Source organism: Sciurus vulgaris (assembly GCF_902686455.1).
Source record: "Sciurus vulgaris genome assembly, chromosome: 4".
In the NCBI taxonomy this organism is placed as follows: Eukaryota; Metazoa; Chordata; class Mammalia; order Rodentia; family Sciuridae; genus Sciurus; species Sciurus vulgaris.
The window spans coordinates 63,401,060-63,418,967 of record NC_136464.1 but is presented as its reverse complement, the minus strand read 5'-3'; the positions used below and the strand labels follow the sequence as shown (position 1 = coordinate 63,418,967).

General features: G+C 34.7%; 1 protein-coding gene across 3 annotated transcripts in view; it reads left to right on the top strand.

The window, feature by feature from the left end:
* REEP3 (receptor accessory protein 3) overlaps positions 1–17,908 on the top strand; it is a 92,653-nt gene that overhangs the window by 35,664 nt on the left and 39,081 nt on the right. For 2 of the 3 annotated variants that reach the window (XM_079136405.1, XM_079136403.1), the window contains exon 2: positions 15,649–15,721. In XM_079136405.1, the coding sequence (XP_078992531.1) occupies positions 15,649–15,721 (73 nt within the window). Of the gene's footprint in view, positions 1–14,946; positions 14,995–15,648; positions 15,722–17,908 lie in introns of all 3 variants that reach the window. The other variant, XM_079136404.1, reaches the window with a different exon arrangement.

Sequence of the window (17,908 nt, the reverse complement as noted above, 5' to 3'; positions counted from 1 at the left end):
TGCAAGGCAAGCACTCTACCAACTGAGCTGTAGCCCAGCCTAGAAATCATTTTGAACGAGGCAGGTGTGATGCACATCTGCAATCCCAGCAACTTAGAAGGTTAAGACGGGAGAATCACAAGTCAAGGCCAGTCTCAACAACTTAGCAAGACCCTGTCTCAAAATAAAATAGAAAAACTGGGTATGTAGCTCAGTGTGAAATACTCTCAGGTCAATCCCCAGTATCAAAAAACAAAAAAGAAAGAATTATCTTGAAGGGTAAGAGATCTAGAATGAAATGCAGAATGTTACAAAAGAATCTAACTATATTATAAATGTATGAAACAACCTTGTTGAAAGGACTAAGGGGAAAAGGTGGTGATCTAAGTAACATTGGAAATGACTGGAATCTGTAAAACTTTGGTCAGAAAGACTATATATAAAACTGCACTCTAGTTGATAAAGTTGTATCCCATGGAAGAGCAGGTGAACAATTTCAAAGCTATTATACACATATAATGCAGTTGAACAATTAAGTAAATAGTGAGCACTGCTGGCATGGGAAATCACAGATAAGAAAAGAGAGGAAACAAAAATGATCCATGAGGGAGAGAAAGAGGCATTCCAGGCAAAAAACATACACTCCAAGACTGAAGTAGAAATACAGCAGGCATAATGAGGGAACCATGTTGGAGCAGATGGTATATATAAAGCAGTGCTTTTCAAATTATGTTCTGATGAGCCCCCACATGGGCTGGTCAGCAAGCAGGTGAGGCAGCCAGCCACTGAAGTCTTCAGGCAAGGCCAGGCTGCAGGTATATTAAAAAGATTGATCTAACAGTGGACACAAGACTGGGTTGGAAACTATCCAGTAAATCAGATGAGATGGCCTGAGCCCAAGTGAAAATAAGTATTGGCCACAAGATCAAAAATAAAGCAGGAAGGATGGATGCATGCACTCTCACCAAGGATGAACCAACAAGACTGAGTTACAGATTAGATGGATTTGTCTGCCAAGGGAAGCAGGAGACAAAGATCTCTACAAAAGAAAGATAGAAGCATCTCACGTTGCATTTAAATCTGGTGGCACTAGATTATATGAGAATATGGAAGATAATACCTTAATTGTGTCCATGTTCTAAAGAGAAACACGAATTGGATTAAAACTATGATCTTGAAAGTGTAAAATAGAACTCCGATCGCTTGCTTATGGAATTATACCTAATGATGGAATTTTACCTAATGTCAACAGTGAGGATGGACACAGAGCTGCCCTGGGACCTGAGTACTTGTTTAGACCTTGGGTAGTTATTTTCTTAAAAAGTCTGAACTGAAAGGTTTCTGTGCTTTGTGTGAGAGGGGGTGAAGGGGCATAAAGTTTAACTGAAAAGTCCTGAGCTCTGTGGCACAGCTAAAATTCCTATTGGCAGAGAGTGGGAGTTAGTGCTTCTGGTGAAGTGGCATTTCCAGGGCAGTCATGTTAGGTAAGGCAGAATTGTTAGTGATGTGCTTCTAGTTGCTAAGGATAAAATCCCCAACAGAAGACTTGGTATTCTTTCCCTGACCGGTGACACAAGCCACAAAATCAGTCAGGGTTAAGGAGGGATAAGAATGTGAGGCATAAGAAAATTACCAGGTGTCTACTCTCCACCCCAGCATCAAATAAATAAACTGCAAGCAACGAAAAGTATAGAGAGAAATAAATAACTTAACTTTCTCTTGGCACAGAGAGGCTTATTTAATAGAAACAGTTATTTAATAAAAAGTTTCATAAATATACAGCAATATATGCATTGATAAATCAAAAGGCAACAATATTCTACAAAACTGTTGGCTAATACATAAAATAGAAGTGATTTTGAATCATCAACAGTCCAGTAGCAACAAGAGCAGGCAGTAACCTAGGTCCTGTTTTCAAATATCATTCTCCATTGACAGGAACTAGGGCACTTTAGAGAAATGACTGGTTCTAGGAATGGGCCAGGAAATATACAAGATGAGCCTGGAACATCTTGTAATGCCAGAAAATGAAGAAGTGTTCAAAACAAAATTTTTAAAATGATAGAGGTATACCTAAGAGACACAGGAACCAACTGGAAGAGATCCCAGCATCCAAATGTGGAACAATTTTGAGCAACAACATAAGCAGTATTAGATTGGCAAAAGTGTAAAATAAATATCTGCCCTGAGTCCATGCTGATATAAATAAATGAATAAATGAGAATGGGCAACTCTCTTATATATCAAAATTCCAGGTAATTTATGTAGCTACTCCACTCTCAAGGAAGGATAGCCTGATTCCCCACTTCTTAAATATAGGCTAGGCACAGTGACTTCCTTCCAAAAAGGATGGTATGGGAAGCTACTAAGGGGTTTGGTAACTTTATCTGACATATACTACTTCAGACAGGTGATCAGGGTTAACATTATTAATGACAGGTTAGGTTGATAGTATGTACCCTTGATATGTGATGAAAATGATACATCATCTTTGTCATGCACCTCCCAGAAACCCATCTTCAGAGGGGAACCAGAAGAACATTAGACAAACCTTAATTGATAAACATTCTAAAAAATGCTTAACTAGCACTCCTCAGAGCTGTGAAAGGTATTAAAAATAAGAGAGTTTGAGGAACTTGCTGAGGAGACTGGGAAACATGTTGATTAAATTTAATGTGGTAAATGGATGGATTCCCACATGGGATCCTGGAGCAGAAACAAAACACTGTATAAAAAACAAGGAAATCTAAAGCACAGGCTTTTGTTAATAGCTCTGTATTATTTTTTGGTTCATTAATTGTGACAAATATACTAGTGGGTGTTTTTGTTTGTTTGTTTGTTGTTTTGTTTTGTTTTTGAAGGGGGAGATTGGGGATGACACCTAAATCCTCCTCACACATCCTAGGTAAGCACTTTGCCACTGAGCAACATCCCCAGTCCTTTTTAAATTTTGAAACAATCTTGTGGTGTTGCCCAGACTGGCCTTGAACTTGCAGTCTTCCTGCCTCAACTTCTCAAATAGCTTGGATTACATGTGTGCATCACCACACCAGCTGCTAATGTAAAATTTTAGTAATAAAGAAAACTGAGTATGGGTTATAAGAGAGTCCCCTGTCTGTACTGTGTACAGTCTGTACAGTTTTTCTGTAAATCTTAAATTATTCTGAAGATAATACGTTTTTATAAAAAAGTAACAGACCATGTGGTGTTTCAGTTCTAATTATTTTATCTCTTAAACAAGGCATTCTCTTACTGAGGTACAGGACTGATATCACCTAAGAACATTGATAAATATTAACACTGAGGGACAGTTAATATTCAGAATGCCCACATTGTCCCAATAATGTATTATGTACTTGCATTATTGTTTTTAATACAGAATCCAATCAAGGAACACTGTATTTAATTGCCAATTCTCTTTTGTCTCCCTGCCATCCTATCATAGAGCAGAACTTCATGAGGAAGAATTTCGACACTTCTTTTTAATTGATATGTCTACTGCCCTCTCTTTAATCACTTTTCTGTTTCTTTAGATGGGGTTGTGGGTGGGTAGCCAAGTCATAGCTGGTGGAAACAGTACTGTTTTTCAAGAGTGACTGTAAAGTCATCTGAAAACACCTTTCATAACATAATGAAAGGTGTTCCCTCAGAGACAGACTTTGGTAGTGCCAACCAGCCAGCATTCTGGCTTTATGCTGTAATTGCTGACATCAGAATTAAATTAGATGGTGGTTTTGTTCTTATGACATGTTTGTCTGTTTGTTTTCCTATTCCATTGTCTATGATAGAAATAAAGTTTCCATTTCTCTGATTTTCATGTACTTAGGAAAGCATTTAGACGTTCCTTCTGTCAGATGACTACCTCAAGAAAATATGGAGAATATTTTTAAATGCTTTTACAATGTTTGTTACATTCTGGTTATTGTTTTGTTAACATAATTTTTGTTTTTGTTTTTTGCCCCACAAAATAAGGCTACCAAACTTTCAAGCCCATTAATGAAAGACATGTGTGTGTCTATGAGAGGAGGCATAGCTCTCAACATGAAGAGGGAGATTTTTCCAGCTCTAGGGAGTGGCATGGGAAAAAATTACTGAGTTGGAGATACTGGAAGTACTAGAATGATTTGAATAAAGAAAGTGAGGGAAGTGGTTTAAGAAATATGAAAAAGAGAATTTTTTTTGTTTCCAAATCATCACAAATTTTGTTTCAATTAAAAAGAAGGGCTGGGATGTAGCTCAGTGGTAGTGCACTTGTCCATCATGTTTGAAGCCCCAGCTTTGATTCCTCATACCACAAAAGGAAAGGGGGAGGGGGTGAGAGCAATGGCAAGTTCATATATATATATATATATATATATATATATATATATATATATATTTGTGATAGAAGAAATAGTCCCTTGCATATAGTATGCATTAGTGATTTCTGTTTTTGTCTGCTGGAGAAGAATTAAAAGTTCTTTGGAAGCAAAATATTACATTCACTTCAGATTGGATAGTGCCTTGTAAGCAGTTCTAGAGCTCATTTTTGATGTGACTATAGGTAACAGTAGCTTAGATTGCACTTTAGGTATGAATATTTTATGTGAAGAGTTGGCATAAATTTTAGAACTGAGTTCAGTTTAGGAAAGTTCACTTTCTGGTCATGGAGTACTGAATGAACTCCCCACAGAATAGGATAGAATCCCTGTTTATGGTTTTCATGACTCATCTTCTTTTTATTTGCATAGAGGAATGTATTTTAGGAGAGGAAATTTTCTCAACGTTTTCAAAATTTTCTTGTGTGTGATTTTCCTTCACCAGAAGCTGCTTTTTAAAACCTTAGAATTACAACTGAACTCTCAAGTTATCTTTAAGTCGAAGGGGCTAACAGTAAGTTTAGGTTTTACAAATCCTGTGCTTAAGGTGCTAAATAAAGCAAACAATTCCTCTGAGTTTAGAGTTGCTTGGGAGTCAAGAGTTGCTCAGATGATGTGAGTAATCCTTAATCCCTTCAAGTATAGCTACCTAACCAGTTTGATAGGAATTGGAGAATGTGATGAATGTTAATTGAAGATATGGACATTCCTTTATGTAGACTTAGCACACAATATAAAAATGGGTCTCCAATCTGATATATATGATACTAGTATATTGGTGGATCACAATTACAATTACTTAGATAACTTCTGATTGTCAGCTTCATTCACCTAGTAATATTGGTAATCTAGTGTTATCATGAAGCACATTTGTCTCATGGGGTTTTATTTTTTGGTGGAGAAGAAAGAACAAAGGTCTTGAAATTAGAAGTTCTATTTATTGAGTTTTGGCTTCAGTATTTACTGAGCACATGGTTCCTAAAATCCTTAATATCTCTGAGACTTCTATCATTTGTAGAAAAAAAAACCCAATAACATCCATTCCACCTATGAATTTCTTATTTGTAGTGACTATCAGAATGGGAAAATAACGACTGGCAAAGTGGCATGCTGTCAACCAGGCAGTCATCTTCTTTGAGCTATGTGTGCCATGCTGTAGAACTCTACCCACAGGAGACTAAGTTACTTGAATGCTTCAAGGGTTTGTAGCCCTTGGTTCTACACTGTATTCTGTACTAAGTTCACCATTCTTTTAAAACATTTTTCTTTGGTTGAGGTTTACCACATAGTAGGCCTTTGTGGTAAAAATGGGGGTGTGGCTAGGGGAGAGAGAAGGAGGGGATGAGGAAGTCAAAGTCTGATTTAATGTGGTTTCCTTTCTTTTCCTCTAGTTTTATCTTTAGCTTTCTTTTGGAGTAGAAATTAAAAGCTCTGGAACAAAATTAGAAGTTTAACTCCAACAACATGAAAATTCCAAGCTTCATAGCTCTTGATGACTATTATTAAAAACATATATAAAGTCTTTCAAAGGAATGCTTACTCTCTTCTCCTCTCCTTGGCAGTTTTAAACTTGTACCTTTGGTTCCAGAATTCAGGATTTGAAGGGGTTTTTTCATGGGTTTGACGTTTGCTTCCTGTGTGTTATCTTCATCTTTGTCTTTAAGGTTATATCCACTTAACTGTTATTTTACTAAATGCTAATTCTCAATTAGCAGAGATTTTTAGCAACAAAACTGTTTTTCATAAAATGTGCAAAAGACAAAAGTTACACATTATTTTGGCAGTGATTGTGCATGAACTTTTGCTAGCTGATTGGCTATTTAAACAATGACAGAATGACCTGTGGGAAATTGAATATTACTGCTCTAGCATTAACTTAGACTATAGTAAATTTTAAAAACAATCATGATCTTAATCTTCAGAAGAAATTCTGGACATAGTCTATTTATAACAGTAGTTTTCTGACTTTTTTTAAAGTAGTTTTGCCCCCAAAAGGAAATTTTTTTTAGAAATCACACAAATAAGAGATGAATACAATGAACAGGTACCTGAGGCAACTTAATTTCATTGATTATTGAGCATGGCACACATTGCTCAAAGAAGATGAGGAGGAATATGCATCAGTTCATTATCACTAGACTATGTACCACTGGTATTGTTTGGTGTTAAGCAAGCACAAATTTAGTATGTTCAAGATTTATTAAGTTGTCATTTTAGTTTACGTAACTACTTTCTTTTATAGTGATCTCTTATATTCATTTTAATATCTAAGTCAAGGCTAGCTTTTAGCAAAAGTTAAGATAACCTAAAGTCACTCTCACATTACTTTTAAAAATCGAGTTAGACTGAAGCCAGCTTATCATACAGAAAGCATATTGCTTAATCACAATCAGTTTTAATCCAAAACCAACCAAAGTAAACATAATATTGTCACAGCTTAGTTTAAGATGCAGAATTTAGAAATTCGAATTGTTGGACCTTACTTGCAAAGATTCTCATTCCCAGTTGATTCTTATGAACAGACAGGATTGGAAACTGTTAAAACACTTATAGGGGATGCTTTTCTTAAGGGCTTAGAATTCCTCAGAGGACTCAGTAATCAATGAAATTAAGTTGCCTCAGGTACCTGTTCATTGTATTCATCTCTTATTTGTGTGATTTCTAAGAAAAATTTCCTTTTGGGGGCAAAACTACTTTTAAAAAAGTCAGAAAACTATTGTTACAAATAGACTATGTCCAGAATTTCTTCTGAAGATTAAGATTGTGATTGTTTTTAAAATTTACTATAGTCTAAGTTAATGCTAGAGAAGTAATATTCAAACAATTGGAGTGAGTTTTGTTAAAGGACAGAGAATTTTGCCTTTTTCTGTTTCTTAATCTTGGCATGAAGTCATGGTTAAACTTGGTTGTCATAATGGACTGCCTTTTTTATTTTACTGAATTCTTTGAGTACCCTTCATGTATTATTCCGCAGTCCTGAAAGATACTCCAGTTTCCCTTGGCTAGAGCACACATAGGCAGTGGCATGCTGGTAATGCTCAACAGCTGGGGGAGAGAGGACTGATTTATATCATTAGCTAATTCCCTTGATGTAAAATGCCCCCTACAATGGCCCATTTTTAAACGACCAGTGTGATCTCACCAAATGACCTATTCAAGCTACCAGGGTGACTCACTGAGAAGAGATGTACACTTAGTGTTTTTCCCCATACAGATGACAAAATGCTCCTACCTTCAAGAGCATGGTAGACTGTACTCAAATAATTAGAAGTAAAATAATTAGAAAAGGATGAATATTTTAGTATTAACTGTCATTGTTTTTAATATATTTTATATGTAAAAATTATTTTACTGTTAGAGTACCCAGGAAACTATTTTCCTGCTTACATTTAGGTAAACAGATTGTTTTAAAATGAGAAAGAACTTTTACTTCGCACTTTTTACCTTTATTCTACTGTTTAATTACCTGTCTTAAAGAAGCTGTCCAGTTACCCCGTTTTGTTTTGTTTTGTTTTTGTATTTTTTATTTTATGGTACCAGGGATTGAATCCAGGGCCACTTAACCACTGAGCCACATCCCAACCCTTTTTTGTATTGTATTTAGAGACAGGGTCTCACTAAGTGGCTGAGGGCCTCACTGCATTACTGAGCCTGGCTTTGAACTCTTGATCCTCCTGCCTCAGCCTTCCACGTCGCTGGGTTTACCGGCGTGCACCACTGTGCCCACTTGTTGCATTTATTTTTAACAAACTATGGTTTACATTCTTTTATACATTAGAGAGGGAATTCATAATGTAAAAATTTTAGGTATAAGCAGTTCCAAAATTAAATGTTAGTACCATAGACTAATATTTATTGAACTTTTTTTTTTCTTTTAGTAGTGATTTATACATGACATTGTTGTTCTAAAACATATTTTACTATTTTAGAAACACATTTCCTCTGTTGTTTAAAAAAAAAAAAAATACCTTATGGCTGCCATCTCTTCTACTTAATTCATTTAGACATTTTTTTCTTATCCAGTTTTTTACAAGAGTCATTTAAAACGGGTATTTTCATATATTCCTGATAAGAATATACATTGTTATTCCTTTATAAATAGCAGTTTGGATATATATTTTTTTATTCCACCATATATATCAAAATTTTAGACCATTTGACCTAGTTATTTCACTTTTAGAAAAATGTCAATAAGAAATAAACAGATTGTAAGTGCATTCTGGAGTGGACATGCATGGTTTTGAATCCAGCTACCAAACTTACAAGTTGTATGATCCTAGATTAGTTTCTTACCTTCTTTAAGATTCATTCTTTACATCCATAAAATAGGTTTTAAAATAGCACCCATTTCTAGGTGTTATTGGTGAATTAATTAAATAATGCATGTAAAATGCTTAACATTATACCTCTTATAAAGTGTTCATAAGTAATTGCTGCTATTATTAATCAAAGAATATTCATCATAGTATTGGACATGTAGGAAGTGATTGAATGGTTTTCATTCATATAAGGGAATTCTATACCATGTATTAAATGATATTATTAAAGAATATTTAAAGGTGTAAGAAAATGCTGACAATGTAGCATTGGGCATCTTTCTGTATCCTAATATGTTAATTATGTTCTAATTATGCTTCTAAAACGTATTATGTTTTTAAATAATGTTTCTTAAAGATACAGAAAACCTGAAAAAGATAAGAGTGACTCACTGTTAATTCTTAAAACTAGATGATAGGTATATATATTTTTTTTATTTTTTTAAATTTTAAAAGGAATGATAATAAAAATAATAGATCTTTTTTTTTAAAAGTTTAAATTCTTGGTATTACTGCTTTGTAACCTGTCTTGATTAGTTTTGTTATTAAACTTAATAATATTTATGATTTTTCAAAGCATTTGGAAGACTAATATATCAGAAATGTGAAAACATTTGGAAAACCCTTTAACAAAAAGGAAAAATGATTCACTTTAGTGTTGAAATTACTAGTGATTTTTATATTGTAATATACTTTTCTACATCTTCTTAAAATTCTATAATAAGGTGCTCTTAGGGTCTAAATTAGAGAAAGAACTTTTAATCAGTGTTTTATGAAATGATAGATAGCTTCAGTGCTGGGGATCAGACAGATTCTGATAGCTTTTATGCTTTGATGACATAATTACATCTAGTATGCAGAACTCTCCTACTGGTTGTTTTAAGACTTGATTTTGAACATGCTATAATTCTCCAAAATAATTTTGGTAAAAGATAGAACATCTGTCTAGAAAATAGCTATTTTAAGTATTTTCCACATATGAAAAATGTAAGGACCATTTCCCACTACTGCATTCCCTTAACATTTTTTTCCATTTAAAAATAGTATACATTTTTCAACATAGGCAGCATTTGTACATTTCAAAAAGCAGCTTCACCTTAGTGGGAGAGAAGGGTATCTTGAGTATTTTGGCAAAGTTCCCCCTCTTTAGTTGGAAATAGGATGAAGAGGAAATGAGTAACTATTTCTTCCTGCCTCTATAACTGAAAAACTATTCAAATTTATAGGTGAATTTTATTTGTAGCAAATATTCCTTTTATAAACCCTGAGTTTATTTTGTAGGTGGCCTACTAAAATATACTTCATTTTATATGTGTGCTCATGTTTTGGCTTTATGCCCGACTTCCCAGGCTGCAAACATCTACCATAGACCCCCACTGTTAAAGAGAATAAACCAAAAGAAAACCTCTAGAAAATAATACTAATAGGAGTGGTTCTGAAAAAAATCGTTCTACATTAAGACATTTAATCTTTGCCATGTTCCAAATGATATACATTATTGTTTTCTATTATTACAAGAAAGAGGAGTTAGGGATATTCTTTTTTGTTCAATTTTTTGTCTATTCAACACAGAGGTTAAGAAATAAGGTCAAGGGCTGGGAATATAGCTCAGTTGGTAGAGTGCCTTCCTCGCAATCACAAGGCCCTGGGTTCAATGCCCAGCACCGCAAAAAAAAAAAAAAAAAGAAAAAGAAAGAAACAAGGTCAAACACCAATACGCATATTATCAACTAACCCCAAATCCTTCCTATATTTAAAAAAATTATCTACAGTAGAAGCTATATACTAAAAACATTTTTTTCAAACAATTTAAAGTAGAATACACTAAATGCAAAATGACTAATCCTGACAAATTCCTCTAAAGTTCTAAATAAAATAATGTAGATGATTTATGCAGGAAGATCGGATCTTGAGAGAAAAATATCTGATTTAATTAAGCAAGAATTAAAAAGGAGAAAAGAAAGAAAGGGAGGGAGCCGTTCCAGGCAAAAAGCATACATTCCAGGACTGAAGTAGAAATACAGCAGGCATACTGAGGGAACCATGTTGGAGCAGATGGTATATATAAAGCAGTGCTTTTCAAATTATGTTCTGATGAGCCCCCACATGGGCTGGTCAGCAAGCAGGTGAGGCAGCCAGCCACTGAAGTCTTCAGGCAAGGCCAGGCTGCAGGTATATTAAAAAGACTGATCTAACAGTGGACACAAGACTGGGTTGGAAACTATCCAGTAAGTCAGATGAGATGGCCTGAGCCCAAGTGAAAATAAGTATTGGCCACAAGATCAAAAATAAAGCAGGAAGGATGGATGCATGCACTCTCACCAAGGATGAACCAACAAGACTGAGTTACAGATTAGATGGATTTGTCTGCCAAGGGAAGCAGGAGACAAAGATCTGTTCAAAAGAAAGATAGAAAGAAGCAATGTAGCATTTAAATCTGTAATTCTTTTTTTTATATATATATATTTTTAGGGGGCGGTAGATACCTCAGTCGGTAGAGTGCTTGCCTTGTAAGCACAAGGCCCTGGGTTCGATCCCCAGCACCCCAAAAAAAAAAAAAAAAAAAAAATATATATATATATATATATATTAGATGTTGATAGATCTTTATTTTATTCATTTATTTATATGTGGTGCTGAGAATCGAACCCAGTGCCTCATGGATGCTAGGTAAGCACTCTACCCTGAGCCACAACCCCAGCCCTTCATGTTGCATTTAAATCTGGTGGCACTAGATTGTATGAGAATATGAAGATAATACCTTAATTATGTCCATGTTCTAAAGAGAAACACGAATTGGATTAAAACTATGATCTTGAAAGTGTAAAATAGAACTCCAATCACTTACTTATGGAATTATACCTAATGATGGACTTATATCTAATGTCAACAGTGAGGATGGACACAGAGCTGCCCTGGGACCTGAGTACTTGTTTAGACCTTGGGTAGTTATTTTCTTAAAAAGTCTGAACTGAAAGGTTTCTGTGCTTTGTGTGAGAGGGGGTGAAGGGGCATAAAGTTTAACTGAAAAGTCCTGAGCTCTGTGGCACAGCTAAAATTCCTATTGGCAGAGAGTGGGAGTTAGTGCTTCTGGTGAAGTGGCATTTCCAGGGCAGTCATGTTAGGTAAGGCAGAATTGTTAGTGATGTGCTTCTAGTTGCTAAGGATAAAATCCCCAACAGAAGACTTAGTATTCCTTGGTATTCCTCAGTATTCCTCCTCTGACATAAGCAACAAACCAAAGGATAAGGAAGTCACCAGAAATGTACTGCCTTCACCCTCCCCTAATATATCATATAAATGAACTAAAATAAGATTTAAGTATTTTTCCAGTAAGAAAGACTTCATCACATAAGTAAATACATTTATTCAATATGAAGGTTCACAAATATACTATATGTGTTATAGACTGAGGTGTGTCCTCCCAAAATTCATGTGTTGAAGTCATAAACCCTGTACCTGGTTCATATGTTGAAGTTTTAACGCCCTATACCTCAGAATGTGTCTGATTTGGGTCTTCAAAGAGGTGATTAAGTTAAAATGACATTTTTTAGATAGATCTTAAACCAGTATGATTGGTATCCTTATAAGAAGAGATTAGGACACATAGACTTAAGAGGCAACTGTGTGGGGACAGAGCTAGAAGGCTGCGAGCCTGAAAGAATCCTTAGAAGACACAAAACCTACCAGCACTTTGAACTTGGGCTTCTAGCACACAGAACTGTGAAAAAAAAGAATTTCTGTTGTCTAAGCCCCCAGAGTATAACATTTTTATGATAACCCTAGCAAACTAATATAATATTATGTATTAACATGTAAAATAGGGGCTAAGGTTTTGGCTCAGTGGTGGAGCACTCACCTAGCATGCGTGGGGCCCTGGGTTCAATCCTCAGCACCACATAAAAATAAAATAAAGGTATTATGTCCACCTACAACCAAAATATACATATACATATGTATACATATATGTACCTATATGTACATATGTATATATTTATGTAAATTAGACAAAAGAAGGACTTAGACTCAACAATCCTCCAGTAGCAGTGAGCATACCTAGCACCCAGATATTGGTTTTAAATACCATCCTTTAAAAAAAGAACTGGGCTCTTTGGGGATGTGACTGGTGGTAGGAATGGAACAGGAAATATGCAAGATGAACCTAGAGTATCATGTAATGCCAGGAAGTAATGAAGTATTCAAGAGAATCTCACAAACATAGATGTAATGTCAAATGGACACAGGAACTAACTGAAAGCTTTCCCAATAGCCAATGCTTTGAGCAACAAAATAAATTGGTACTGGGCTGGAGATGTGGCTCAGTGGTAGATTGTTTGCCTCACATGCAGGAAGCCCAGGGTTCAATGCCCAGCACCACAATGAATAAATAAAGAGGTTTTGGACTATAATTCAAAGTATAAAATAAATATTAATGAGTTCATACTGATATCAATAAATATTGAATAAACAAATAACTGGGGGAGTATAGGCAAGTGTCCTGTACAGAAGAATTCCAAATAACTTATGTAGACACTCTGCCATCAGTGAAGTAGAGCATAACTCCCACTCAAACATGGACTGTGAATGGTGACTTCCTCCCAAAAGGTACAGTATGGAAAGTAGAGGTAAAAGAGTAACTCCACAGTTGGAAAATCTGACAAAACACTGTCTGGGCACAGTAGTACAGGGTAACAATAACAGTGATGAGTCACATTGGTAACTGTGCCCTTGGCATAAAGTGATAGGAATAGCACTTGACTTCTGTGGCCTTCCCAGAAACCCATACCTCCATCTGATCATGAGATGAACAAAAACCAAATTCCAATAGAGAAGAATTCTATGTATACTTCCTCAATATTCCTCAAAACTGTCAGGGTGATCAGAAACAAGGAAACTCTGTGGAAAGTACAGCTAAAGTACAGCTCTAAATGTAAGATGCTACACTTTCTACTGTCCAGTGCAGAAAAAGGATACTCCATAAAAACTAAGGAAATCCAAAGTAAGTATGGAGTATATTTCATATGTCAGTATGACAAATATACTATACCAATGTATGATGTTAGTATGGGGTATATGGGATTTATCTGCACTATCTTCCCAACTTTTCTGTAAAACTTATTCTAAAATAGAATAAACAAAAAATAGACAAAAAGATAACACTCTGCAACAAAACACTAGTATACACTTGAAAGAAGTTCAAACTTACTAGTATTCAGAAATGTATATTAAAACAGCTCTAAGGTGGTGATGGTGCACATACCAGTAAACCCAACTTCTCAGGAGGCTGAGGTAGGAGGATCACAAGATTAAGGCCAACCTCGGCCTTAGTCTCAAAATAGAGTAAAAAACGGGCTGGGGATATAGCTCAGTTGGTAGAGTGCTTGCCTCATATGTATAAGGTCCTGGGTTCTACCCTCAGTACAGAGGGGGAAAAAACAGTAAGGTTTTTATTTGTTTCTCCTATTTAGCTGGCAAATCTTTGTTTTTTTTGTTTTGTTTTTTTTTTTTTTTTTTAAATAAAAATTTGATTTGTAACGTATAGAAATATAAAACAGAACAACTTCTGTGGAGGATATTTCAGAAGTAGGTAAAGTATGTATATACTCTCTGAAGCAGGAATATCACCAGTAAGGAAATGTCAATGATCAGAAAAATGTTTTTTACAGTATTAGGTGCAATAGCAAAATCTTAGGGATTAACCAGAATCCTGTAAACTCAGGATTGTGGGAATCAAAAAGTACAAGGCAATACAGACATTAAGAATAACACTGCTGAACCAAGCACGGTGTCACAGCTTGTAATCCCAGCAGTTCTGGAGGCTGAGACAGGACCATCACAAGTTCAAAACCAGTCTCAGCAATTTAGCAAGGCCCTAAGCAATTCTGTGAGACTCAAAGGTGGCTGGGGATGTGGCTAAGTGGTTAGGCACCCCTGGGTTCAATTCCCCATTCCAAAAAAAAAAAGAAAAGAATACTGTTGAATAATATTCAAGTACCAAAAAATGCCATATTACAGGAAAATTCCAATTATAAACTATGTCATAACATTTCTGTATCCATCTGTTTATTCTGTGTTTGTATATATCTCTTGGACCTGTGCAATGGATGAGTGTAATAAATTACACTAAGATCTATTAGTGATTTGAAGTCATTTTATAAATGCTTATGGTTATTTTAATGCATATGATAATATCAGGTGTTGTTTCATAGCGCTGTCATAATTAGAAGCAAGTTTGTATCATGAATGATCAAGTCTTCATCTTCACAAGTTGTGTGTGTATGTTTATGTTTTAGGTTTACTATATACAGATAAAGAGTGGGATTTGCATATGATAAAATATGGTATGTGATTGTTGATGACTGGTAGGATTGGACAATTTTTATTTTACTTTCATGGATTTCCTTCTTTTTCCAAATGTTATTCAAGGAACCAGAGAATGGGTTTTTATGTTGCAAAACAGGATTTAAAAGTCTGGGTTTTTTTGAAAAATAATCTTTTATTCCATGAAACTGCCATCTAAAATATTGAAATATCTTTTTGTTTAAAAAAATATATTTGACTTTGCTTTTCTGAGTGAATTTAGTTTATACACATTTGCCTTCATGCAAATTTACAGTTATAAGTTTCCTGAAATACTTCTTTTCTATTATGTTAGTTTTCTTGAGCTGTTAAAAGCATTGTTGGAACCAGGCTTGGTGGCACATACCTGTAGTCCCTGCCTTTCAGGAAGCTGAAGCAGGAAGTTGGCAAGTTGGAGACTAGCCTCCACAACTTAGTGAGACCCTATCCCAAAATAAAAAAATAAAAAGGGGTGGGGGGTTGAAATCAGTGGTAAAGGGCCCCTGGGTTCAACTGCCTTTAGTGGGGGTGGGAAAGGTGTAGCTCCCTGGTAGAGCACTTGCCTAGCATGGACAAAGGTCTGGATTGGACCCCCCATAACCATAAAATAAAATAAAGAATTGTGTTTAATTAGTCGTCTCCTTTTTTATTTTTAGGCTGGTGTTTGGAATGCTTTATCCTGCATATTATTCATATAAAACTGTGAAAACAAAAAACGTGAAGGAGTATGTAAGTATAGTTTTTATGAGTGATTAATTCTCAATCAATAATGGGAAACACTGGAAAACTTCTGTTCATTGAGAAACAGCTGGAATCATGTTTTGGGTGAAACTATGATGTAAATGTGAAGTAATGAAATTTATATTTTCTTAAAAAACTAACTTTGACAACAACTCCAAAGTGGATTTTAAAAAGTAGTTCACTGTTGGTTGGTATCTAAAGACATATGTGGTTCCCAAGATGAGTAATTGGATAATTCTTAGTCTGTAAATTCCAGTATAATAAGGGTTTGGGGAATTTGTTTTGTTTGCTTGACTTTTGGGGAGAGGGTTGTGGCTTTTCTATCCTTATAAATTTATAGGTATGCTGAGAATATCTCTCTTTTCCTGCAAAGTTCTTTTCTTTCATAGGCCTTTTAACACTTTCTAATTGATTTAAGTATGCAGGCATTCTGTTACTACTAACAATTCCAGCATTTTTCTTCTTGAATTGGGCTCTACTTATGATGATTTTGTTTTTAATCCTCAATATTTCTTCTTTCAGTTTACTCTTCCCTATTTCTGGTTGTTGGTGTTGTTGTTGTTTACTCATTGTTTTTTCATTTCTGTACGTTCTCTTTTCCAGTCTTAACCATACTGTTTAATGGAAAATGGTCTTCCTCACATATGAATCCCTGACATGGTTTACCTTGTTTGACAGAGTGAAATTTCAGAGAAAATTTTCTTATTCTGGGTATTGTATACAAATAGAATTGTGTAATCTGTGACTTTTGTAACTGACTTCTTTCGCTTAGCATATGTTTTCAAGGTTCATCCATGTCTTAGTATGTATCAGTATTTCATTCTTCTTTGTGGCTGAACAATATCCCATTGTATTGATAAACAAAAAACACATTTTGTTTATTCATCCGTTGACAGACATTGGAATTGTTCTGTTTTGATGTTATGAATAGAGCTGCTTCAAACATTCATGTATAAAGAATTTGAGTACCTGTTTTTTAACTCTTTTGAGTATATAGCCATAGTTCTTCATAAAGAATCTTAAACAGAAGTGTTGTCATCCAACTCATCAAATGATCAGGAATCAGATCATGATTCTATATTTTGGGGTTTTAGGGAAGAAGCAATAGACTTTTATAACTAACCTATTCTACTGAACTGTTATTCACATTTTTTTCTCTTTTATGTGAAACTAATTTTTGTAATGAAGTAAACTTTACCAATCAATTCAAATTGCTAATTCATTTAGCAGAAATAAAGAACTTAGTTGAGCTATGAAGTTTTTCTATCCTTATTCTTGGATCTAGAATTAGTGAAATAGTCTTAAGAGATAGAACCACATTAAGTCCTAGTCATTTAAATTCATCTTATAAATTACTTGAAGGATATAGTTGAATATATATTGTAATAAATGACAAGTATTGTTTTATAGCACAGACCTACATTAGTTTTTTAGAAGTCAGCACTTACTTTTCATTAACAGTGCTTCTCAAGCTGCCTATTGAGAAAGACCTGTTTTGTTTTGTTTTCCAAGAAATCATTGACCAATGTTTTTGAAAAATAAAATAATGATTATTAGGAAAAAATGAATTTAAAAAATCAAGTGAAATACAACCCCAATTTTTTTTTTATTACTCATTTCAGTAGACATGAAATTACTATCAGTTTTTATAGTTTAGCTTCATAGTAATTCTTCATAGTAATCCTTGTGCAATTTCCCCAAACAATATTCTGCCCTACTTGAAATAATTTAATTGAAATATTCTTTTGAATGGTTAAAAACAAGAGTTTCCCACCATTTCTAAACATCATGAATACATGAACTATGGAATACAGATTAGCCAGTGCTTAATGAAGGGGAATCATTCCCTGTGTAGTTTACTTTTTGTTTGATTTGTTTGTTTGGTTGATGGGTTTGAATTTTTTATTTTGTTTGTTCGTTTGTTTTTCAGTACTGGAGATTGAACCCAGGGTCTTGCGCATGCTAGGCAAGCACATTACCTCTGAGCTACGTTCCCCCATCCTTCCTCTTCCCTATTTGGGATATTTATAATGCTATTACTAAATGAGATATTTTTCTTAATATAATTAGTTGTACATTTGAAGTACAGGTTAATATGCCTCTCAACAATTTCACCCTATAAAGCATTCCTGAGACCCAAGATATGCAACAATTGGTGTGTCTTTGTGTATGTAC